This window comes from Heptranchias perlo, chromosome 9, assembly GCF_035084215.1.
Source record: "Heptranchias perlo isolate sHepPer1 chromosome 9, sHepPer1.hap1, whole genome shotgun sequence".
Lineage (NCBI taxonomy): Eukaryota > Metazoa > Chordata > Chondrichthyes > Hexanchiformes > Hexanchidae > Heptranchias > Heptranchias perlo.
In genome coordinates, this window is record NC_090333.1 from 17,857,015 (window position 1) to 17,884,221 (window position 27,207).

The 27,207-nt window shown below is 41.5% G+C and overlaps 1 protein-coding gene across 1 annotated transcript in view; it reads right to left on the reverse strand.

Moving 5' to 3' along the window:
• Positions 1-2,170: 2,170 nt before the first annotated feature.
• The window catches only part of LOC137325155 (divergent protein kinase domain 1A-like), a 68,866-nt gene continuing 43,829 nt past the window's right edge, over positions 2,171-27,207 (reverse strand). Inside the window, exons 2-5 of the mRNA XM_067989932.1 lie at positions 18,520-18,654; positions 9,970-10,077; positions 5,555-5,731; positions 2,171-5,477 (exon numbers count right to left, since the gene is read on the reverse strand). Coding sequence (XP_067846033.1) covers positions 4,665-5,477; positions 5,555-5,731; positions 9,970-10,077; positions 18,520-18,654 — 1,233 coding nt within the window. The 3' untranslated portion in view covers positions 2,171-4,664. The remainder of the gene's footprint in view (positions 5,478-5,554; positions 5,732-9,969; positions 10,078-18,519; positions 18,655-27,207) is intronic.

The following is a 27,207-nucleotide window of genomic DNA, read 5'->3' on the forward strand; positions in this document are numbered from 1 at the left end:
CGGCCAGTTTCTACTGCCATCTCATCAAACTAAAGGACGAATCCACATGCACGGTGTACCCTAGGCTTCTTACTGCCAATGTTACTTTATCATCTGATATGCAGGAGGCAGATTTTCCTTCAATTGTACTTGGGTGTGAAAGATTGCACGTATCTAACTGACACTGTGCAACTTGCTGTCCATTTAAATGAATGGACAGATAGTTGTGCAGGCTCTATGACAGACCTACAATCCTCCCTGTAACCAGGTGATACTTTGTACCCAAGTACAATAGGAGGAAAATCTACACTGCTTTTTTATATTTTTAAGTGCAATTTTATTTCATGCCAGTGCAGGCGATGCCACCACCTTGCACTTGGTGGTCAGATACCAATGATGTCAACAGAAATTTGGTATATTTAACAATTCAACATTTGAATCAGGGCACTGTTACTGAAGGACCAGCCAGCCTTGGATACTAATTGAATCTGTAAGGATTGACCTGGTAATTTTAGATAACCCTGCAAGCGAATGCTTTAATTGCTAGGGTGGTCCTAGCTGTCAAAACTCTAGGAATACCCCAGCACACATTTAGGGGATCCCCATGGCTTGGCCGTATGAACTTGCAACTTGCCTTTCTGGAGTTAGCTCAATGGTTTGTCCACGGTGGGGGAGGGGGGAAAAGAAGGTAGATAGAACACAGGACTGCCTGACATGGGTTCTTTTATATCTACCCATGCAAGCAGATTTAACATCCAAAAGACAAACAATGTAGTGCTTTTTGTTTTATTCGTTCATGGGATGTGGGCGTCGCTGCCCATTCCTAATTGCCCTTAAGAAGGTGGTGGTGAGCCGCCTTCTTGAACCGCTGCAGTCCATGTGCTGACTGTTCTTCCACAGTGCTGTTAGGAAGGGAGTTCCAGGATTTTAACCCAGTGATGATGAAGGAACGGCGATATATTTCCAAGTTGGGATGGTGTGTGACTTGGAGGGGAACGTGCAGGTGATGTTCCCATGTGCCTGCTGCCCTTGTCCTTCTAGGTGGTAGAGGTCACAGGTTTGGGAGGTGCTATCGAAGAAGCCTTGGCGCGTTGCTGCAGTGCATCCTGTGAATGGTGCACACTGCAACCACAGTGCGCTGGTGGTGAAGGGAGTGAATGTTTAAGGTGGTGGATGGGGTGCCAATCAAGCAGGCTGCTTTATCTTGGATGGTGTTGAGCTTCTTGAGTGTTGTTGGAGCTGCACTCATCCAGGCAAGTGGGGAGTATTCCATCACAGTCCTGACTTGTGCCTTGCAGATGGAAAGGCTTTGGGGAGTCAGGAGGTGAGTTATTCGCCGCAGAATACCCAGCCTCTGACCTGCTCTTGTAGCCACAATAGCTATGTGGCTGGTCCAATTAAGTTTCTGGTCAATGGTGACCCCTAGGATGTTGATGGTGGGGGATTTGGCGATGGTAATGCCGTTGAATGTCATGGGGAGGTGGTTAGATTCTCCAGTTAGTGAGCAATGCCACAGGATACCCAATAATCACACTTTATGCAAATTTACCTTTTTAAAAAAAGGCAGTCATTTGCTATTGTCCAGGTAATCAAAATAGTTGTACGCTCTTAACTACCACAATATTCTGATCATTACCTAAATTATTAACCTTTGAATGAACTAGTCTATTCCTTCGGTTAGACCATTGCAACCTTGAAGGGAATAATGTCAACCACGTGTCCATTATGCTGCAGATGTCACTTATTGTAACAAATACAGAGCAATCTTAATGATAAAGCCAAGCATTTCATCCTAAATACTGAAATTTACAAGTTACTGGCTCTTAATTGACCTTAGCCATAATTACCTGGATTTCCATTGGGAAAGCAGTTAAAGACAACCCTCCTCTAGATCTCACTAATCATGTGTAATGCCTCAGCAGATCACCAGTCCAGTGTAAATATTTTGTTGCTTTGCTTTGAAAGTTACAACCAATACTGCTTGTTACACAGCAGCACAAAGGCCCTAAGCTTACATCACTTACCCATCCTTTATAAAAACTGCACATGGTGGATGGGCACTTGAAACAAAACAGGCAAACAACTTAAGACATACACTCACAGGAAATACACAACCGTCAAGGAAGCATACAAATAATTTAATGGTGACAAAAAAAAACCTAAATGATGGAATTCTAAAATAACACCTGCGTATAAACGGAAGAAACTGATTCTAACCAAAAGGTCTAAATGCAAAAATTGATATCTTAACTGACCTGTGTAAGTGCAGTGTTTTCAGTTTAAATTTCATAATTGAAGTGACAGCTTAATATAATCAAAACAGAAAATAAAATGTTTTGCTTACCACATCAATGTTCCCATTAACAGATCTCTACCCTGCTCTGTTCAATCATCCATCTTTTTCTGGTTAATATCATACAACAGGCTTGTCAACTAAACCCAACACTTAACAGAATTTGTTGACAGCACATACTGGGAGTAAAATGGACATCAATTTTATTAAAAATGAGAAGTATTACACACAAAGATATGCAATATGATGTGTAGTGAATTTACGTACCGAGTCTGCTCAATCATATTAAATCTGTTAACAGCATGCCCAAGAAATATAATTTCTATAAAATAGCCTGTCTGTTTAACTATATTAGTATTGTTTAACTATACTATATTGTCAACCCCAGTCCATCACCGGCATCTCCACATCATAACTATATTAGAGCATGAGTGTCTAATATATGGCACACATGCGAGAAATTAAAGTCTTGTCATATCGGTTATTATTTTAACAGAAGCTGTTTGTCATAGGCAGAGATTTTACTTGCCCTTATGCGGATTCCACCCGTGAACTCCCCATTATCAACCCTCAGCCTAGCTGTTTTCTATTTGCATACTTGTACATTTAAGTTTCTTCAATTGTTGGCTTCAGCTTTTTGAGCTTCCCAGGCATGGATGATTGGAAAAAGATTCTTACCTCATTGGTGGATATAGACCAATAATAGAGTAACTTCTATCAATCATCCAGCCCATGGAAAATTAAAAATGCTGCCACCAACAGCAGAAGAAATACCAACTTCACAGACTGACCTAGGGGTGATCTCACAGGAACTCAAGAATACGGTGGTGGAGTTAGAGAAGATCACGGAAGCTATAGTTGTGAGCCAAGAGGACACCGGTGGAGATCATAGATGATGATGATCGTGGCGGTCACAGTAGTGAAGATCACACAAAAAGCCACATAGTCAATGGGGTGGGACAGGCAATAGTGGTGGAGCAGTCCAGACTGGGCAGTAGGGACAGTTGATAGCGGTGGAGTAATCCAGACCAGCAGTGGTGTAGCCATTTTATTTGAGATGACATACCTAAAACAATATACTGTAACACAAGTTAAAGTCGGTAAGAAATGAATGAGTGGCAACCTCCGATGGCTCATGGGTGTGACAATGAATCATCCAGACCAGGAAGATCCCAGCCTCGATATCCAGTTTATACTCAGTTGGCTGATGACCTCAGCTAGGGCAGAAATTTAGGGTGTTCGGTCCAGGGTGGGATTTTAACAAAAAGCCGTTTCTCACTACCCATTGTCTCCTGTAGGAAGTGCATGGTTAAATAGACTGCCAACATTTACAGTCCAAGATAATAGACATATATGAAGAATAGGTACTTTAGCAAGATTGCAGAGGGGTAACACCACTGTAGTATTTTTCACTGACCTCAAGGGAAGCAAAATAAAGTGGAGAAAGAAAGATTTGCATTTATATAGCGGGTTTCATGACCTCAGAACGTCCCAAAGCGCTTTACGGCCAAAGAAGTACTTTTGAAGTGTAGTCACTGTTGTACTGTAGGAAACATGTCAGTCAATTTGCACACAGCAAGGTCCCACAAATAGCAAGTGATAATGACTAGATCGTGAATAAACAGATTATATGCATAATGAAACAATCATAGGAAGGCAGAGGGAAAATTAGAGTGAAAATAAATACAATCAAGTATTACACTTGAGAAGTTAATAAAGAAGTATTAATGCAATGCAAGAGAGGTTTTAAAAAATTACTATAAGCATATTAGCTTTTGAACAAACAACCTGGAAGAATTTTAATGGCCATTTATAGGCACAAAAACTGGCACGGCATTTTTAAATACTGTACACTCAGCCAACAGGATTTAATGAAATGAATGTGAATATAAAGTGCTCAATTAAATTACAATTTTTTAAAACAAATTTTGCATTCTAATTATATAGTTGCAATTCTAATGCATTTCAAAATTCTGTCTATTCTAAAATAGAAGGAAAAGCAATCCCTTTCTGATTTAGATTTTTTTTTCCAGTTTGCCATCTTACATGTAATTTTATTTAAGAGGAGTGTCAATATTAACCAGCGTTCTCTTCTGCAAATAAATAGTCATGCTACAAACAGTAGTTAAAAAAACATACAAAAGTTCCCATGCCGTGTAAGTGTTTTTTTAAACCCTTTTTTTTTAAAAAGCAGCAAAATTTATAATCACAAAACTAAAAAAAACTAGTGGTTTTAGTTTTTTTGTTTAACAGTAAGAAATAGGGAAACATTTAGTGAAGGGTGCTGTTCTGTGCTGCATGGTCAAACTGAAGCAATTAGAACCTTTTACCAAAAAAAGCTTTTCCAACGGTGTTCAATTGATCATGGTGAATTTTCTTGTTCCATTAGTGTTTAGGAATCTTTTGTATGAGAAATTTTCTTCCACAGCAATGTCTTTAGGTTGTTTAATATCAAGGAGTGTTCCATCTCCATTTGACTTGCTGCTCCTCGGAGAGCGATACAAGAATAAAGCTGTTTATCCAGTTCTTCTCTCACATCGGAAGGAGCACCATTTAAAAGGTAGTCTTTCAGTAATGTGCAGACTTTGGTCAGGTTTGGCTGATCCAATTCCGTGGTGCACTGCTTTTTGCTTTGATGGCATGTTGTCCTGCAGTCTGTGCCGTAGACACAATCCACATCAGTCTCGCAGTGGCGGCCTCCAATTAATTGTTTAAAACTAACTTCCGGTACAACTTTTCTCATGTCTATCATTTTTAAATCATGTTTAACATTGTAGCCAACATTATTTGCACTCATGTCACACATAAGGAAGTTACCAAATGTTCCATGAAAAACATCCTCCACAAATTCTAAGAGTCCTATTGAGATCTTAGCTTTTCTGGGCCAGGAGGGAGTAAACCACTGATCCATACTACGCCTCAGACCAGAAGGAATGAAGAACTCCAAAACCCAAGGAATAGTAAGTCCATACAGGTAACTGTAGTGGACTTTTTCTGTTACATAAAGATCTCCACAGAATCCAAGTAGTTTTGGTGTATGCTCCTTGTCCTGGAGAATCACCGTAATCAGAAACTCATTAAGCTGCAGCAATGCCCATGTAGATTTTGCTTCTGCAAGGGAGACGTGACCATCTTTATTTCCATCCGCTACTGTGATAACCAATTTGAGTAGCTCCTGAAGGTTTGTCTGATCACCAAGCTTTGCCTGAGGAAAAGACAATTATGTAATCTGTTCTCAAAGTAAGATCTGTGCTAACTTTGAACATGTGTACAAAAGCTTACCTTTAAGAGATTGTAAACCATTTCTCGAAATTCCTCCATGGAAGTCCCTTTTGTTGGTTTGTCAAATAATACCATCTCCTTCCTTGGCTCAATGTTAGAATCCAAATCAAAGTGGAAGGGCTCTTCAAGTCTGCATTTTAGGACTACTTGTGATTCATCCCATACTCCTCTGTACACCTTGAAGGTATTGAAATATCATTTATGAAAGAGGGGGGAAAAATAAAATTGAACAATATTTCAAAATTAATGTTTCTAAAATATTTTGGTTTAATGAATTATTAGATTTTAACAATGTTTGAAAAATATTTATAACTAATTTTTCATCCAACATTATGGGTGTTTTAAATAGAATGTACAGCACAAAAGCAGACCATTCGGCCCAACTGGTCCATGCTGGTGTTTATGCTCCACACGAGCCTCCTCCCACCCTCTTCGTCTAACCCTATCAACATATCCTTCTATTCCTTTCCAACTCATGTGTTTATCTAGCTTCCCCTTAAATGCATCTATGCTCGTCGGCTCAGCTACTCCTTGTAGTAGCGAGTTCCACATTCTAACCACTCTCTGGGTAAAGACATTTCTCCTGAATTCCCTATTGGATTTATTAGTGACTATCTTATATTTATGGTGTGGAGATGCCGGTGATGGACTGGGGTTGACAATTGTAAACAATTTTACAACACCAAGTTATAGTCCAGCAATTTTATTTTAAATTCACAAGCTTTCGGAGGCTTCACCTGAGGAAGGAGGAAGCCTCCGAAAGCTTGTGGAATTTAAAATAAATTTGTTGGACTATAACTTGGTGTTGTAAAATTGTTTACAATTATATTTATGGCCCCTAGTTCTGGTCTCTCCCGCAAGTGGAAACATCTTCTCTACGTCTACCCTATCAAACGCTTTCATAATTTTAACCACCTCTATCCGGTCACCCCTCCGATGACTTTTTTCTAGAGAAAAGAGCCTCCGCCCGCTCAATCTTTCCTGATACGTATAACCTCTCAGTTCTGGTATCATCCTAGTAAATCTTTTTTTTTTCCCAGTGCCTCGATATCCTTTTTCTAATATGGAGACCAGAACTGTTCATAGTACTCCAATTGTGGTCTAACCAAGGTTCTATACAAGTTTAACATAACTTCTCTGGGGTTCATGTCTAGATGGATAGAATTGAAAAGCAGTGCTTGGTTTGCTTTTTTTTTTCAATGACCTTATTAACCTGTGTTGCTACTTTTAGTGATTTGTGTATCCGTACCCCCAGATCCCTCTGCTCCTCTACCCCATTTAGACTCTTATTTTCCAAGGAGTATGTGGCCTCCTTATTCTTCCCACCAAAACATACCACCTCACACTTACCTATATTGAAATTCATTTGCCAAATACACACCCATTTTGCAAGTTTATTAATGTCTTCCTATATTTTGTTGCAGTCCTCCTCAGTATTAACTATACCCCCCAATTTGGTATCGACCGCAAATTTTGAAATTGTACTTCCGATTCCAGAGTCCAAATCATTTATGTCATTGGTGAACAACTGTGGTCCCAGCACCGATCCTTGTGGAACACCACTTCCCACCTTTTGCCAGTCGGAGTAACTATCTTTAACCCCTACTCTCTGTTTTCTCTTTTGTAGCCAGCTTACTATCCATTCTGCTACTTGTCCTCTGACTCCACATGCTCTGACCTTAGTCATGAGTCTACTCTGTGATACCTTATTGAAGGTCTTTTGAAAATCCAAATATATTACATCTACTGCATTACCCTTGTCTACCCTTTCTGCTACTTCTTCAAAGAATTGAATAAGGTTGGTGAAGCATAACTTTCCCTTCTGAAATCCATGCTGACTATTCTTTATTATATTTTTGGTTTGTAGATGTTTTCCTATTACATCTTTGAGTAAGGATTCCATTATCTTTCCGATCACTGACATTAAGCTAATTGGTCTATAGCTCCCTGGACTTGTTTCATCTTCCTTTTTAAATATAGGAATCACATTAGCTGTCCACCAGTCCCTTCCCTTTTCTAATGATACAAACATATATACATACAAACACACACACAAAATAATAGTACCTGGATCTCATTCACCACACGTAAATGGGCTCCTCGGGGAGCCCAGTGCGTTTAAAAGGCAGAAGTCAGTAAACAAACCCAAAAAAGGTGAGGAAACAAAAAGGGCCGGGGAAGAAGTTTTGAACCGATAGAGAAAAACATCCCCAGCAGTAAGCATGGCAGGAACAAACAGAAAAATGCTGGAAATCTGAATTAGCAACAGAATCTGAATTAGAAACAGAAACAGGGTGATCAATATCTTTAAAAGGGGGGGGCAGAGAAAGAGAGATATAATTGGGTACAGGTTTGCACCTGCAATTCTCTACACAGTGGAAATCCCCATTCTCAACCACCCACAGGCAGGGATGAATATTTAAGTACCGGAGATCATTCCTGAGTAGCGCCCAGAATCCACTATAGTGACATGATTGGAAGTCTGGTTGGTCGGTTTTCAGTCCATTCTTTTGGATGAGAGAGTAGCCCAAAAAGGGGCAAAAAGAACAATTTTTTTAAATTGCAGATTATGAAAAATTTATTTTGTCTACGTTGCTCTCTTACTCTTGATCTCTTCGATCTGCAAACTTATGAGAGTTTCAAACAATCGGCATCCAAATCACGCCTCTGTTCAAACAGCCATAATGAGGTAGAAGTATCATAAAAATTACTGAACAGGCCACCAGATGGTGCTGTGATGTACATCTAACCCTGGAATCTCAGTCAGGTGAAAAGGCAGCAGCTGTTCTGTGGGGAATAGTTTCTCTGACACAGGCACAGCCTTCAACAAACTACCCCTTGGATATCAAGACCTTTTTACTTTTGAATTGACCAGCTAATGCTCCTTGTGTAAATTTACAACATGCATCCTTTAAAAAGTGAACATATCTCTTCTGCTTTTTAAACCAGGAAGAATGGTTTGTTGAATCAGAATGTGGCACAATTTTAGGTAAGAGTTCAGATGAGGCTCAGAGCACTACACTTTTTTTAAAAAAGAAAATAAAGTACAAAAGGTCCAAAGTGTGGGCTCCCAGCTCCAGAACAATCACGAGAAACGCACTTACACTTCATAATAAATGGACCATCAGTAAGAGGTTTGAATGAAGGGTTCATGAGAGCTCGAAGAACCAGGGATCGCCAGTGTGCATCTGAGTGTACTGGATAGCCTTTATTTTGTGATGATCTCCAAATCTCACTGCACTGATCCAAGGAACAGCTGTGTCACGTCAACCCAAGAAGGTGTCAAATCAATCTCTGGTCTGTGCTTAGTTAGCTCATCACAGCCAGGTTAGTGATAGGGGCACTATAACTGGGCTCAGGACCCCTGTGTTATGGAGGAGCAAAGCTAGCCAGGGCTCCCACTCGTTGCTTTCCACAACTCCTGCTGGTACTGCACGTGTATATAGGATCGGGAGAAAAGACAAAACAAAGTAGACGGAGAAAACTGGCTCGAAAAAACTCTCACCAAATGACACCAATGGTCAAGTCCAAGACTGTGTTGAGCTATTCTCGAGATTAGAGTTTCTAAGTTTCTTGTACAAAAGAAAATTCCTTAAAGTGACTTACGAAGAAATTTCTTACTCACGTTCTGATTAATGAATAGCGCTCTAATACAGGGCGCTAGAAGAACAAAATGTGGATTATAATGGCAGATAAAGATTATATGTTTATAATAATTATTATTCAAAGATCTGATCTGCTTGAGTAGCTTGCAAGCAAAGTCCAAAACATCATCTATTTATGTAATATGAGTAGAAAGAGAAAACAATGTTGAAAATCTTTTTATATTTGAAAGCAGACACAAGAATGGAAAAGACAGATTTACTGGCAAATTAACAAGGTGTGAATGGATGTCATCAAAATGAAACGAAGAGCATGCCTTGCAGTTGTCAAGTTAATTATTAACAGTTGAAAGTTCAAATCCTGCAGGTGCAATCATGCATGACCATGTGATTTGAAGTTATGGCAAAAGTACTTGGGATTTTTTTGCTTTAATATAATTTTATTATAGAATCGTTGAATCTTACAGCACAGGCGGCCATTCAGCCCATCGTGCCTGTGCTAGCTCTTTTAAAAGAGCTGATAATACATTGTTGCCTGCAGTTTACATGTACAAAACAGTAAAAAAACCATGAAGCATGAAAAGAGTTTTATGCAGTACAGTTCTTCACAACCATAGCGAAATAGAAATCACACCCCTCCACAAAGCACTGGAACATGGTAATCAGTAAGGCAGCCCATTACATAATAAAACACCTTCATGGTCCAAAAATATATTATTTGCAATATATCACTTAAAAAAAATTCTAACTGCACACTGTGTGTAGGCTTTAATGATTCAGAAGTCAAAGTCAAATTCCTAGAAATGTTCTTACCTGATTATTAGGTTTATTAGACAGGCACTTGCCAAAATAAAGAGTATCTTTATCACACAGGCTGCCACATGCTGATCCATCAATAATTCCCTTCTTGTATTTATCACACTAGAAGAGAAATAGAACAAGGCTGTAAGGTCCTTTCAGAAATATGGTCAATAACACGAAGGTATTCTGAATTTTAAAAATCTTCAAACATTTAAACTTGCATGCAATTGAAGGGATACTCGGAGTTTGATAAATATTTAAGTGTATACTTAAGATGCACATGTGCATTTCTCAAAGACAAAAATATGAAAATATCTGCGTGTTTTTATCTACACAATGACAGTTCAAGTATTATATTGGTCCATTTGATAAAAACATAAGCAACTCGAGAGCAAGACAATGCTATTATTGACATCCCCTTCTCACCACGTTTTGATCGGCACTTTAGGGAACATTGGGCCAGAAATCGCTACCGAAATAACAGTGGAGCTCAACAGCGCTCTCAGTTTTTACAGGTGAATTGAAGGAACAAGTTCCCGCATTTGCACATGCGCAGTGAAACGTGGAAATCTGGAACTTCCTCGTATGGTTCGCCGGCGATATGACAGCTTCGAATTAAAGGGCCATCGCACGCTGCAATCAGAGAAATCATTGAAAAAGCGCCAACTTGCTTATCTGCCCAGCTGGAAAGTAACTAATTACACTACCAAACAGGTACGCTTAAAAATACAGGTCTAAACTAAGTTTTAACAGCGCGGGTTAGTCTTAATGACTGCCAAACAACTAAAAATTAACTTTTAAAAATTTGGAGTCTCAAATTACTCCTTATTTTAATAGTTTTTGGTCATTTAAAAATTTAATTTTTTTTTACTTCTCCCTTCTGTCCCTTTCATTTAATTCAGTTTTTTTTAATATAAAGCCAAAGAAATAAATGTAATTTTTTTTTATTGACAATGACATACAGAATACTAACTTCAAATCAATGAAGTCTGCTTGCCTGTTTGAGCAGTGCAGCCTGAATCTGTGGGCGTGACTTCTCCTCCTGACAGATTTTGTGGGCATGTCTTATCCTCACAGACGTTTTCAGCCACGCGGCAACTCACACTGCTCAGAGGCTGGGTTGATAGCGGACATTTTATTTACAAGTTCAAATTCAAGCAATTCGACACCACGGAGCCCACAGTAAGTATTTTCGTTAATTTAATTCGCAGGAGCTGCGGTGAGCTTTCCCTCGCCACTCTGCGCAATTTCTAGCCCAATAAGTTCCTTCCTCCCTTGAGTCAAGTAGTACTATTGCTAGTTCTTTAACCCTCATCCTCCTCCATAACAGATATTAAATCCGTCTCCCTTTTAAAGTTGCCAACTAACCCCTAATTTACCTCTTCTCTGCTAACCTGTTCCACATGTACAATAACTACACTTCAAAAAAGTACTTAATTGGTTGTAAAGTGTTTTGGGACATCCAGAGGTCGTGAAAGGCGCTATATAAATTGAAGTCCTTTCCTTATTCACCCAAGGAACCCCAAGCCTTCGACACATTCCATTGTTTCCTTACTGGAATATTTGTACCCTTTCCATCTACTGTTTAAATATTTCCCATTGCTGATCCATGATTAGTACATTATGATATTCTGTATTTCTCCTTATTTGCCCAAACTGCTCCTAGTCCACCTGCTCACCTTATCCTGGTGGTCTATAGCAGTTACCAATGAATGATTTACTACCCTTATAGCTCAGTTCTATGCATATTGATTCAACCTCAACTCCCATTGTTACATCAATCCTTTCTAAAGCTTCTGTATCATTCCTGATCAATAAATCAATTCCTTTTCATATTGGAAAGGAAATGAGGCAACAGTTCTCCTCTCCAATTTACCCCCGTTCAGCTGGCCGACAAGAAAGCACCAGGAAGATCGGCTAATTTCCTTTAAGAAACAAAGCTACAAAGTATGTTTGCCAAGGGGACATTTCTGTCACTGACTGACAAGGTTAAAGGAGAGGAAAGCATTTATATTCAGGATGTCTCAAAGGCGCTTTACAACCAATGAAGTCACTGTTCTAATCTAGGGAAATTTAGATCCCACAAATAACAATGTGATAAATGACCAGATAATCTATTTTAGTGATGCTAGTTGAGCCAGGACACCGGGGAGAACTCCCTTGCTCTTCTTCAAAGTAGTGCCACAAGATCTTTTGCATCCAACTGAGAGGACAGGGTCTCAGTTTAACGTCTCATCTGAAAGACAGCACCTCTGACAGTGCAGCACTCCCTAGTACTGCACTTGAGTGTTAGCCTAGATTTAGTGCTCAAGTATCTGGAGTGGGACTTGAACCCATGACCTTCTGACTCATTGCTACCAACTGAGCTGGGACTGACACCGTTAAGAATACAATAATGAGAAAAAAAAGTCAGTTAGCCCATTTAATCATCCATTTTACACCAGCTGAATTAGGAATTGATCCAGCTCTTTTTATGGATTTACTGCACTTGATGCCAGTCTATTCAATTTGTAAACATTTAAGGGTTTTTTTTTATTATTCGTTCACGGGATGTGGGCGTCGCTGGCGAGGCCAGCATTTATTGCCCATCCCTAATTGCCCTGGAGAAGGTGGTGGTGAGCCGCCTTCTTGAACCACTGCAGTCCGTGTGATGACGGTTCTCCCACAGTGCTGTTAGGAAGGGAGTTCCAGGATTTTGACCCAGCGACAATGAAGGAACGGCGATATATTTCCAAGTCGGGATGGTGTGAGACTTGGAGGGGAACGTGCAGGTGGTGTTGTTCCCATGTACCTGCTGCTCTTGTCCTTCTAGGTGGTAGAGGTCGCGGGTTTGGGAGGTGCTGTCGAAGAAGCCTCGGTGAGTTGCTGCAGTGCATCCTGTGGATGGTGCACACTGCAGCCACGGTGCGGCGGTGATGAAGGGAGTGAATGTTTAGGGTGGTGGATGGGGTGCCAATCAAGCGGGCTGCTTTATCTTGGATGGTGTCGAGCTTCTTGAGTGTTGTTGGAGCTGCACTCATCCAAGCAAGTGGAGAGTATTCCATCACACTCCTGACTTGTGCCTTGTAGATGGTGGAAAGGCTTTGGGGAGTCAGGAGGTGAGTATATTAAAGGGTTACATGAAGCAAGTATCAATTGCTCGAGTTTGGTGTGAACATGGAAAAACAATTTATGCTGGGTCTTCCAAGGCTACAGTTCCCCATTGAGAGAACACAATTTTCATCCCAGAACATTCTAACACCACATTGATGTCTGTGATGTTATGGCGCTCAGGAGCACACACAGACATGCTGCAAATCCTGCAATTTAAAGAGGTTACATTGAAAGTTCAGCAGGTAATAGGTTTGGAAGCTATCTTGGTGAAATAATTTGAGTCATTGAAACAGAACAGGGTGCTATTAATAGAAATAAATGTGAGGGTTCTTGAAATTCCATTTACTGCATATCCTTGGTAAAAGCTGGTGGTGCAGAATGGATGAAATTATTCATCTTTTCCTAATGATTAAGAGTAATACTGACACGACTAACGGGATAAGAAGTCACAGCAAGCCAGAAAGTTTATGGTCAGAATAGATAACTGTCCCAGCTAAGCAGAGAACCAAGAAAACCATCACCACCACCACCTATGTCGATATCTTACAAAATACAGGGGCAACAACCATCACTTGTGATACCATTCAATTCGTAGTAGAACTTGCGAAAAAAAATATTCTTGACAGAAAGCATTATAAATGAACTGGATGCAGAATTTCCAAATGAGCATGGGAACATTCTTCTTTGCAAGTAAAGTACGTACTTAGAGCTCATACGGATACTACTTTTCAACACACTGTTCCAGTAGCTGTGACTATTTAAGGATGAGAACATTTTGAGAGTTCTGCATGCTTGTTTGGTGCTGTCTACAATGTGTGATACTTTGTGCAATACTTTGTGCAAAATGTGCATATTAATTGTTGGAATATTGCAATGGCAGTTAAAAGCGTCATTTAAAAAATTAGCCTGAATTGTCACTGGTTTTGAAAAAAAAAACTGGCTTCTCACAAATGCCTGATGCAATAGATGGGATCCATATTCCAGTAACAGCATCACAGAATGATCCTACATTTTCTACAACTGCAAGGGTTATTATTCAATGAATAGCCTGCAAAGTGCTGCTTTTGGGATATTTATGTCGGATAGTCAAGAAAAGTTAATGATGCAGGTGTGCTGGCAAACTATCCGTTGCACACCACAAATTCAGTTGGAACAATGTTTAATCTGAGTGCTATGTGGACAAATAGCATAGAGGTGCCAACTAACTTACATGGAGATATTGCATATCCACAGTATACGTGGCTTCTAAAACCAATCGCCAACCACTGCTGACTTACCCTGCAGCAGCAATTAAGGTGTTGAATGCACAAATGATGATTGAGCAAGCTGTTGGCAAAATGGAAGCACGTTGGAGATACCTTCTGCAGTGCAACAATGCATTTATCACCTTTATATTGCCCACAACTGATGCTTGTTGTATTTTATGGTTTCATGAAGTAACAGAAAGAGCTGCCTAGCAAATGGCCAGTGTGGATATGCAAGATATGAACAATACTGTGGCCTGGTACCCTAACAGTGCTAGAGGAAACCGGTGATGTACAACCTGTACAAATCCATATACATATCATTATCTCAAAACACTCAAATTTGTCAGACACAATTTGCCTTTTACGAATCCAGTCTGGCAGTCCTTAATTAACCTATATCTTTTTTAGATATTCATTTTATCCTGTGTTATGGTCTCTTAAAGCTTACTTTCGTTTATCTCCTTCTCCTTTTTTGAGCAGGGATGTTACTCTGGCACAACTTCCATGCTGTTATAGTTTGCAGGCCAATGATCCATGTCACTTAATCAGTCACGTGCTAGTTTAGTGTTAATTGTTAAGACTTTAAAAGTTCTGCTTGCAGCAACTGCAATCCTCCAAAGGGAAAACAGTACATCATTTCAGTTAGAATAGCAGATTTCTGTTGCTGTTATATTTGCAAGTACATTTCTCGTGTATTTTTCATCTGCCTTTTCTTACTAGAAATGCAACGCTCTGCTGAACCGACCTCCTCTTCACAATTCTAATCTAACCCCCTGAGCATTAATCGATTGTTTTACATGCTAGGCCAACAACTGTAATCATTCTTGATCCCTAAGCGCGCACACTGATGCGCAAGTAATGGCTGCCTCCCCTTTGAACAGTGCTGCACTGTCCCTTGACACATTCTCCAACCTGTATTAAGAGTGAAAACATTACAACTGCCACGAAAATAATTTATTGAAACAGCAAAAAAAGGAAAACAGCAAAATTCAAACAGTTGTAAATATGTACAAAAGCAGAACATTACAGTGCAACATTCAGTGCAAATTTGGACGGTGGGCAGGTGTGACATTTCCGTCATGCAAAACTCAACACAAGACCATGTATCCTCAATGAAATGATAGCCTGCGTATTATGCAATAGGGGAAAAAGAAAAAGGTCGAACCATAACAACATTGCATATTTCACACGAGGCAAACGTTCAAGTGTTACCAATACTTTCATATGCATACATCATAATTCTTTAACTCTTGAAACATTGCTAATTTTCAGGGTGAACTTTTAAAATAACTTGCAATTCAGGGAAACACATTTGCTTGCGTCACAATAAAAGTAAAACAAATCGCCCTTGTCGCGGTATTTCTCTTCGATTGCCTGAAATAATTTCCACACCCCAGTGTACTGTGCGGCTCGTGTCACATGCTGGAGTTCTGATGTCCTGAGCGGGGCAAAGTGATGCTTCACAAACTCCATGGTTAGCGGCTGACCAGTATTTCATTGTTCGAGCGTACTCTCCTGTCCAGATTGCTGCAGCTTTCCTACATTCTACGTTTGAATGGCAAACTGGGCGGTGGTCTTCAACTCTTCCTTGCTTTTCACCCTTGCTGTGGGCTACGTTAGATCAACAACAACCTCTCCTCCTTTAAGACGCTCCTTAAAACCTACATCTTTGACCAACCTGTCCTAATATCTCCTCATGTGGCTCGGTGTCACATTTTGTTTGATAATCGCTCCTGTGAAGCGCCTTGGAAAGTTTTACTACGTTAAAGGTGCTATATAAACGCAAGTTTTGTTGTTGTTGTTGTTGGATGACAGTGGCTCCCATGTATTACAAGGGGAAATTGAGAATAATTGCATGAATATATCCCCTTTTAGGGCATGATGGAAGAAAGTTTTTGTAGGATAAATGAACACGCAGTGCTAAATATCTGCGCCTGTTTGTTGTGAATGTGGTCCCTTACTATGGATCCGTAATTTGGAGAGCAGAGTGATTTGTGATGCTCTTTCTTGAGTGATCTCCATCTCCTGGGATGGCTTTGTGCCCAATCCAATGTTACCATCTTTGCATCCTTCACTCTCAATAGGCTGAGCAGTTGTGGCTGACGGTCCCTCTAATAAGGAATCGTGTGGTTTGGCAACTCTGGAGACATGAACAACGGCAGGATACGTTGGAGCGGATAAACCAACCACTATGCAACTCATAGCCTACAGCAAGGCCGAAGAGCCATGTTCTATAGCAGTGCTTCTTGTGTAATATCTGGTTGATTCCAGCCTGCTGTGGCACCGGCACTGCCCCTAACATTTTTGATGCAACTGGATACGCAAAAGGGCCGCTACATTTTGCCAGCAAATTCAACGTATGCCATTGTGTACAACAAATGCACACTGATTTGGGCCCTAAATCCAAGTATCAAGTAGGCAACGTGCTTTCTTATTGCTGCAGATGGTCCCAGGTTCTTGTGGTATCATGCTGATTCACCTTTGGATAGAGATAGAACACGTGCATAAATATACATTGTGTTCGAAATTAAATTCAGGGACATTACTTTTGTCAACATTTTCTAATCTAATTGTCATACATAAATGGACACTTAATGCACGCAAGAACATATGCATGTGGTAAGGTGTTTAGCAATTTGCAAAGTGGCAGAAACAAGGAAATTATTGAAAACTTCCCCATCTATTACTAAGTTTTCCAACAATTCAACATTTTTGCTACATAATTGTACGAAATGCAATAGGTAAAGAAAATTATAAAACAAATTTACCTGAATTGCTGGAAAAGTAGTGTGCAGAGTGGTCCAAATCAGGAGGATAAGCGGACTGTTGCGAACCAGCGAGAAAAGAAAAAAATCTGCAGTTGTGGGAAAAGCTTAATCAAAAAATATCACATCTGATGTTACAATGCTGGCACAAGAGTATACTGAAGTTGAAAACGGTAACTATTCAAGATTGCACTTACATAGAAGAAAAAGGATTTACAATTCGGGTTTGAAACCTCCGGGGGTTTCTCTTGGAGCTCCAAGGAGTCAGATTACTCTTACGTATTTTTTCCATAGTGATAGTCAGCTATGAACTGTATTGTTCTGCTTTGGATTGGTGTAGTTAAACAACCTTCTAAACCGTTGTTGATGATATTTCACTGAAGATGCACTTTCGCTGGAGCGTTTTGATGTGGGTATGTGCGAGGTGAAGCAGAAACCTGATGCCTGTTGCTATTTGGAAGAAGGAGAAAAGCAGGCCTCAGGATGACACATGAATCTACCACAACATCTTTGTTAATCCTGCTGATCACAGGTATGACTGCACAACACAGCAATGCATTTAAGCTGCTGCAGAGACTTCATCAGTAACTACTGAAATACACAAAAGCACAAAGTTCGTTGTTTCTTCGGAGAAATGGAGTTGAATGTAGAAATTAGCTGCTCTGTAGTCTTCAATGATGGTGCAGTTGCTGGCCAGCACAGAGACTGTCTTTATGCAGCCACAATGGGAAGGCAGGAAAGCAAGTCTTCAGATTCAGAGAATGATAGAGCTATATTCAGCAGTAGAGAAGTCTCCTTGGCATTTGGACTGATTCCAAGTGAATCACAGTATCCTGCTTAGAATAGTGAATATCCTCTCTATCCAATTTTCACGTATTTTCTGCTGTTCAATATATCATATCTTCTGTTCATATTACAACATAGAAATGTGTGTAAGGGGCCCACATATTTACAAGGACTGAGGCATCTACAGTAAGAATATGTATTAGATCCACACGAGCACTGTGATGAACAAACATTAACAAGTATTAGGAGGGCAGACAGGGGCCACATGGCTGTTAACATCAGAAGACCGGAGACACATCATAAAGGCATAAAGTTGATATATAAATATGTGTGAACCTGTTTTGTATTTTATAGTGATAAAAGGCAGAGAGGGGACCACAGTGGAGTCTGCACACCAACATAGTTCTTTTCAAAAAAGCTCCCATCCAATCTTTACGTTTCATAATCAAGATGTTATATGCTTTGTTAGCTTGAGGAATGCAAATACTTTTTGTTACCATGAGGAATCTTAGTTTAGCATTTGAAATAATACAAGATAATGTATTAATGATACAATAAAACCATAGTAAAGCACAAAATATTAATTCACCTTTTAGATTTCATAAACTTAATTCATTTAAACACAATAGCATATACCCATCAATAACTAGAACAGAAATATTAATACTTACAATTATTTTCTTGCAGTCATGGGCCCGGCACAATTCTGTATGAGTGGAGTACTGGACATACACCACCCAGCTCCCAACAAACACTGCAAGCCATGAAAAGAAGAGGTACTTGACTCGTACGCATGGTAAGCGGGCCTGTGAGCACAAAAATAGCATTTTTTTTCCCCAATTCTTCACTTCAGAACACATTATGCACTGAAATCTACTTTAAAACATGTCCATTTTAAAAAAACACAAGCCATCTGAGTTACATAAATCCAATGGTTTGAGGTTCAATCCCGTGTGTACATGGTTGATTTAATAGAGGTATTTAAAATTCTGAAGGGATGGGCCAGAGTAGATAAAAACAGCCTGTTTCTAGTGGTTGACGGATCGAGAATGAGGGGGCAATAGATACAAGAGAATTAAGATGGAGAACATTTTGAGAGAGGTTTGTGAAACTGTGTAGTGCACTAACAGCGTTAGTGATTAAAGCAGAGACTGTCAACATTTAAGATAGTTGATTAAAGGGAGATGAGCAGATGGGATTGGGACTGCTGCTCCTATGGAGGATAAACACCAATACAAACTGGTTGGGTAGAATGGCCTGTTTCTGTGTTGTAATTTCTATATAAGTCTTTGCAAATCCTCTTAGCATGAACCTCTGAGTTCAAACAGGCCTCAGAAGTTGAGCGTTCACTTTGGTTGCTGATGCTAAGTGTCAGCAGGTGGGATTGAAAAGAGATCATTTGTTTCAGATGTTTTATAGGCCAAGAACCAGAACCTGGCCTTGTGTCTGTATTGGCTCTATCTTACCAGGGATGTGCTCACTGACATCTGTTGCATGCTGAAATGATAACCAGGAATTATTTGGCCACATAGCTGCTCAGACAGTGGCGGCAAACTGTAGCGACAACTTCTCGGCTATAAACTCTTTCTAGCACCAGGAAGGGATTACACTAACATCACATGGCCCACAGTATCAAACTGCATCAAGGATAAGAGGAGAAATCATGCCTTTTCCTAATACAACAGCATCAGCTAGCTGTCCAGCAGTGTTTTTAGGCGCTGGGTCGGCTGCTTTAGGTTCTTGGCGTGATCGGCGAAACACAGATCAGGGAACATTATGCACAATTCCACAGCTTGCATTAACAGAAGGGGATGCCAATACATTAATACACAGGTTCTATGCAAAGCCAACAATCAGAGATTCTGCAGGTTATAGTAGATTTTTTACTGTGTTATCGGTCAATCTTTTATATTGGGTCAGTCTGAATTACTTCATTGCTGAAAAAGGGGTATCGACACAATGGCTAGCTCCTGGGAGTCCACAATGACGACAAAACAGACATGGTATTTTTGTTGTTTGCTGCATTCTCAATAACATGTACATACTGAGAAAAATCAGCATTAATAGTTTAAAGAGCAGGATGTAAACCATGGTCATATTGAATTAAGTCCAGCCACTTGTAAGACAAGATGCCCTGACTGACATTTCACAAAAAAAATGTCTAAAAACTAAATCATTCACAATTACCTTATGTGCTAAGCACAAAAGAACACTGTTGTTAATTTGTTAAATATTTACCACGCATAGGTCCTTCTAGCAAGTTGAAAATGGATGTCTATCAAAATAGCTGATGAGATAACGGAGACTTGGCACAACAACAACTTGCATTTATATAGCACCTTTAACATAGTAAAATGTCCTAAGGTGCTTCACAGGAGCAATTATCAAACAAAATTTGACGCTGGCCCACATAAGGAGATATTAGGACAGGTGACTAAAAGATGGGCCAAAGAGGTAGGTTTTAAGGAGCATCTTAAAAGGAGAGAGAAGTAGAGAAGTGGCGAGGTTTACAAGGAGATATCTAGAAACCAGGTATGAGAACACTTGCTCATATATCCATGGCCTGGTACCTAACATGATTGGGCTGCAGAGAGGCAAGCAGATGATGCTGAAGCTCTGCACCTGTAACATGAGATATAGTATATGTTCATGCTGTGCTCAGGAGGATGATGGTAATACACATATTTCTTATGGTGAGATGTGCTGCTTACCATGCAGTTTGTGAGAAGTTCCTGGTACAGTATTTGCTGTCTGCCCAGTGAAGACTCAAACCCATGCTTGTCTTTTGTCTAATGACCAAGTACTGACTGTCCTTCTTGGGAAAGGAGGCCGGGGGGTGGGGGGGGGGGGTTGGAGAGGAGAAGCAGGTGTGAGATGGTACATCCCAAGCAATGATCAATTGGAACACAGTCAAGCCTCTATGACAAGACTCAGTATTCTCAATGCCTGAACAAAGACAGATCCATAGTATTCCTGGAAACTGTTGATGAATGACCAGCCTGGCTTTTTAAAGGGAACTGAATGGGAGATACATGTCACTGGAACCACGATTCTTCCCACTCAGCTCCAGATAATGCTGCAAGTCAATGCCCGAATGGATAGGGTAGACTTGGCTGAATATGTGGTGGGAAGCTTACTTTGCTTTGTGCTGGTAAGTTGACCATTTTTAGCTGCTTAAACACCAGCAGAAAGATTAATGCTAGAATTAAAGAGGAAAAATCATTGAGATACAATTCTAACTTTAAAATGAGATGGGGAGTGGGAGGGGGGAGGGGGGTGGGGAAGGAAGAGGCACAGTAGAGTGCGCGAATGAGCTATGCTACAAATTCAAAGGACTATGAGTGCCCATAATTCTTGACATAGCTAGTATTCTGATCTCACCCATGCCATGGAAACAGAAAAATAATAGTTTTTTATTCCTATTAAAATATTTTACAATGCCTAGAAAGAATGTGTTTAGTAACAGAGAGCTTGTGCTGGTACGTGGAGACTGAATGGTTTACAAGTTCTAATGCAGCTTTTTACTGTGAAGAAATCAATTGCTTCTCATTCAAGCAGTATAAATCATTTGGAACTAAGGTGCTTTAAATGACATACAGCCAAAGCATGGAACTTAATTTAAATTGTTTATGGTCCAATAACATTCTCCTGACAATTCATTGCACCCTATTAAATAAATGTCATAAACTCATTTGTACAAGTAAAAGCTGTAATAGATTTTTGAAAAAGTGCACCATTTTTTTTTCTGTATGATAATGTAAAGGGTTCAAATGTTCTCTTTCCTCTCTACTGCTAACACTAATCTTTTTTATTCGTTCTTGGGAGGTGGGCGTCACTGGCAAGGCCAGCATTTATTGCCCATCCCTAATTGCTAGAGAAGGTGGTGGTGAGCCACCTTCTTGAACTGCTGCAGTCCGTGTTTTGAAGGTTTCCCGCACTGCTGTTAGGTAAGGAGTTCCAGGATTTTAACCCAGCGATGATGAAGGAACGGCGATATATTCCCAAGTTGGGATGGTGTATGATTTGGAGGGGAACGTTCAGGTGGTGTTGTTCCCATGTGCCTGCTGCTCTTGTCCTTCTAGGTGGTAGAGGTCGCAGGTTTGGGAGATGCTGTCGAAGAAGCCTTGGCGAGTTGCTGCAGTGCATCCTATGGATGGTACACACTGCAGCCACAGTGCGCCGGTGGTGAAGGGAGTGAATGTTTAGGGTGGTGGATGGGGTGCCAATCAAGCGGGCTGTTTTGTCCTGGATGGTGTCGAGCTTCTTGAGTGTTGTTGGAGCTGCACTCATACAGGCAAGTGGAGAGTATTCCATCACACTCCTGACGTGCCCTATGGATGGTGGAAAGGCTTTGGGGAATCAGGAGGTGAGTCACTTGCCGCAGAATACCCAGCCTCTGACCTGCTCTTGTAGCCACAGTATTTATGTGGCTGGTCCAGTTAAGTTTCTGGTCAATGGTGACCTCCAGGATGTTGATGGTGGGGGTTTGGGTGATGGTAATGCTGTTGAATGTCAAGGGGAGGTGGTTAGACGCTCTCTTGTTGGAGATGGTCATTGCCTGGCATTTGTCTGGCGCAAATGTTACTTGCCACTTATCATCCCAAGCTTGGATAGAAACAAAGAAACACAGAAAATAGGAGCAGGTATAGGCCATTCGGTCCTTCGAGCCTGCTCCGTCATTCAATGTGATCATGGCTGATCCTCTATCTCAATACCATATTCCCACTCTCTCCCCATACCCTTTGATGCCTATTGTGTCTAGAAATCTATCTAGCTCCATCTTAAATATATTCAGTGACTTGGCCTCCACAGCCTTCTGTGGTAGAGAATTCCACAGGTTCACCACCCTCTGAGTGAAGAAATTTCTACTCATCTCAGTCCTAAATGTCCTACCCCGTATCCTGAGACTGACCCCTCCAGCCAGGGGAAACATCCTCCCTGCATCCAGTCTGTCTAGCCCTGTCAGAATTTTATAGGTTTCAATGAGATCCCCTCTCATTCTTCTAAACTCGAGTGAATACAGGCCGTTTGACCCAATCTCTCCTCATAAGACAGTCCTGCCATCCCAGGAATCAGTCTGGTGAACCTTCGCTACACTCCCTCTATGGCAAGTATATCCTTTCTTAGGTAAGGAGACCAAAACTGCAAACAATACTCCAGGTGTGGTCTCACGAGGGCCCTGTATAACTGCAGTAAGACATCCTTGCTCCTGTACTCAAATCCTCTTGCAATGAAGGCCAACATACCATTTGCCTTCCTAACTGCTTGCTGCACCTGCATATTTGCTTTCAGTGACTGGTGTACAAGGACACCCAGGTCCCTTTGTACATCAACATTCCCCAATCTATCACCATTTAAATAATACTCTGCCTTTCTGTTTTTCTTTCCGAAGTGGATAACTTCACTTTTATCCACATTATACTGCATCTGCCATGTATTTGCCCACTCACTCAACTTGTCTAAATCACCTTGAAGCCTCTTTGCATCCTCCTCACAACTCACGATCTCACCTAGTTTTGTGTCGTCCGCAAACTTGGAAATATTACAATTGGTTCCCTCATCCAAATCATTGATAAATATTGTGAATAGCTGGGGCCCAAGCACTGATCCCTGCGGTACCCCACTAGTCACTGCCTGCCACCCCGAAAAAGACCCATTTATTCCTACTCTCTGTTTCCTGTCTGTTAACCAATTCTCAATCCATGCCAGTATATTACCCCCACTCCCATGTGCTTTAATTTTGCACACTAGCCTCTTACGTGGGACTTTATCAAAGGCCTTCTGAAAATCCAAATAAAACACATCCACTGGTTCTCCCTTATCTATTCTACCAGTTACATCCTCAAAAAACTCCAGTAGGTTTGTCAAAGTAGATTTCCCTTTCATAAATCCATGCTGACTTTGTCTAATCCCGTTGATATTTTCTAAATGTCCTGTTGTCATATCCTTTATAATAGACACTAACATTTTCCCTACTACTGATGTTAGGCTAACCGGTCGGTCGTTCCCTGTTTTCTCTCTCCCTCCTTTTTTAAATAGTGGGGTTACATTAACCACCCTCCAATCTGCAGGAACTGTTCCATAATCAATAGAATTTTGGAAGGTGACAACTAATGCATCCACTATTTCTATGGCTACCTCTTTTAGTACGCTGGGATGCAGATTATCAGGCCCTGGGGATTTATTGTCTTTCAGTCCCATTAATTTCTCCAGCACTATTATTTTACTAATACTAATTTCCTTTAATTCCTCCTTCTCACTAGTCCCTTGGTTCCCTCGCATCTCTGGGAAGTTATTGGTGTCCTCTTCCGTGAAGACAGAACCAAAGTATTTATTTAATTGCTCTGCCATTTCCCTGTTCCCCATTATAAATTCTCCCGTTTCTGACTGTAAGGGACCTACATTTGTCTTCACTAATCTTTTTCTTTTTACATACTTGTAGAAGCTTTTACTGAATGCATTGGGCACAGAATGAACAGCTCAAGAGTTTGCTAAGTGTGGGAGATCAGTGAAGTGGGGGAAGGAGGTGCTGCTTTGCCTTGCTTTTTCCGCAGAGCGGCAGCGGACCGGAGCAGCAGCAGACCGAGAACAGGGATAAAAGCAGCAGCAGACCGAGAACAGGGATAAAAGCAGCAGTAGACCGAGAACAGGGATAAAAGCAGCAGCAGACCGAGAACAGGGATAAAAGCAGCAGCAGACCGAGAACAGGGATAAAAGCAGCAGCAGACCTGCAACAAGAGAAAACTGCAGTGTGACGTCACAGGTGAGGCAGTTAAGTGATTGGTAGTGACTGTGGGCTACGTTTTAAGTTAACGTATAGCATATAATTAAATTTTAAAAACTTAATTAGATCAATTAAATTAAGTTTAATGAGGTAAATAATTTGATTAACACTAAATTGATGAATTAAATAAATAAAATAATGGGAGGACAGGAGATGTGTTGCTGCTGCAATACGTGGGAGCTTGCGGACTTTTGTGTCCAGGGTGACTACATCTGCAGTAAGTGTCTGCAGCTCGAGGAACTTCGGCTCCGGGTTGAGGAGCTGGAGTCCGAGCTGTGGATATTGCAAGACATTGGGGGGGGGGGGGGGGCGGGGAAAGCTACATGGACATTTTGCTCCAGGAGGCAGCCACACCCCTTAGATTAAATACTTTAGAATTGACACGTGTTCAGGGACAGGAGGATGTGACTGCGAGTGAGGCAGGTACTGGGATCCAGGAGGTAGTATTGCAGGAGCCTCAGTCCCTGTGCTTGTCCAATAGATTTGAGGTTCTTGCAACCTTTGTGGATAAGTGCGGGGATGATGAGCAAACTGACCATGGCACCGTGGTACAGGACGCCGTTCAAGTTGGGGGGGGGGGGGGGGGGTAAAGGAAGGTGGTTGTAGTCGGCAACAATATTGTTAGGGGGATTGACACTGTTGTCTGCAGCATGAGTCCCGAAGGCTATATTGCCTACCCGTTGCCAGGGTTGAGGACATTTATGGAACGAATGTTGTCCAGGTCTTGCTGCATGCGGGCACGGACTGCTTCATTATCTGAAGGGTTGAGAATGGAATGGAACACTGTGCAATCATCAGCGAACATCCCCATTTCTGACCTTATGATGGAGGGAAGGTCATTGATGAAGCAGCTGAAGATGGTAAGGCCTAGGACACTGCCTTGAGGAACTCCTGCAGCAATGTCCTGGGGCTGAGATGATTGGCCTCCAACAACCACTACCATCTTCCTTTGTGCTGGGTATGACTCCAGCCACTGGAGAGTTTTCCCCGATTCCCATTGACCTCAATTTTACGAGGGCTCCTTGGTGTCACACTCGGTCAAATGCTGCCTTGATGTCAAGGGCAGTCACTCTCACCTCACCTCTGGAATTCAGCTCTTTTATCCATGTTTATCAAGGCTGTAATGAGGTCTGGAGCCAAGTGGTCCTGGCAGAACCCAAACTGAGCATCAGTGAGCAGGTGAGTAAGTGCTGCTTGATAGCACTGTCGACGACACCTTCCATCACTTTGCTGATGATTGAGAGTAGACTGATGGGGCGGTAATTGGCCGGATTGGATTTGACCTGCTTTTTGTGGACAGGGTATTCCTGGGCAATTTTCCACATTGTCGGGTAGATGCCAGTGTTGTAGCTGTACTAGAACAGTTTGGCTAGAGGCGCTGCTAGTTCTGGAGCACAAATCTTCAGCATTATAGCTGGGATGTTGTCGGGGCCCATAGCCTTTGTTGTATCCAATGCACTCAGCCGTTTCTTAATATCATGTGGAATGAATCGAATTGGCTGAAGACTGACTTCAGTGATGGTGGGGTTATCGGGAGGAGGCAGAGATGGATCATCTACTTGGCACTTCTGGCTGAAGATGGTTGCAAACGCTTCAGCCTTGTCTTTTGCGCTCACATGCTGGACTCTGCCATCATTGAGGATGGGGATGTTTACCGAGCCTCCTCCTCCTGTTGTTTAATTGTCCACAACTGGATGTAACAGCTTTGATCTGATCCGTTGGTTGTGGAATCGCTTAGCTCTGTCTATAGCATGTTGCTTCCACTGTTTAGCATGCATGTAGTTCTGTGTTGTAGCTTCACCAGGTTGGCACCTTATTTTTAGGTACGCCTGGTGCTGCTCCTGGCATGCTCTTCTACACTCCTCATTGAACCAGGGTTGAACCCCTGGCTTGTTGGTAATGGTATAATGAGGAATACGCCAGGCCAGGAGGTTATAGATTGTGCTGGAATATAATTCTGCTGCTGCTGATGACCTACAGCGCCTTATAGATGCCCAGTTTTGAGCTGCTAGATCTGTTCTGAATCTATACCATTTAGCACGGTAGTAGTGCCACACAACACATTGGATGGTGTCCTCAATGTAAAGATAGGACTTAGTTTCCACAAGGACTGGACGGTGGTCACTCCATCCAATACGGTCATGGACCGACGCATCTGCGACAGGTAGATTGGTGAGGACGAGGTCAAGTAGGTTTCTCCCTCGTGTTGGTTCGCTCACCACCTGCCGCAGGCCCAGTCTGGCAGCTATGTCCTTCAGGACTCGGCCAGCTCGGTCAGTAGTGGTGCTACCGAGCTACTCTTGGTGATGGACATTGAAGTCCCCCACCCTTGCTACCATCAGTGCTTCCTCCAAGTTGTGCTCAACATGGAGGAGGACTGATTCATCAGTTGAGGGAGGGCAGTAGGTGGTAATCAGCAGGAGGTTTCCTTGCCCATGTTTGACCTGATGCCATGAGATTTCATGGGGTCCAGAGTCAATGTTGAGGACTCCCAGGGCCACTCCCTCCTGACTGTATATCACTGTACCGCCACCTCTAGTGGGTCCGTCCTACCGGTGGGACAGGACATACCCAG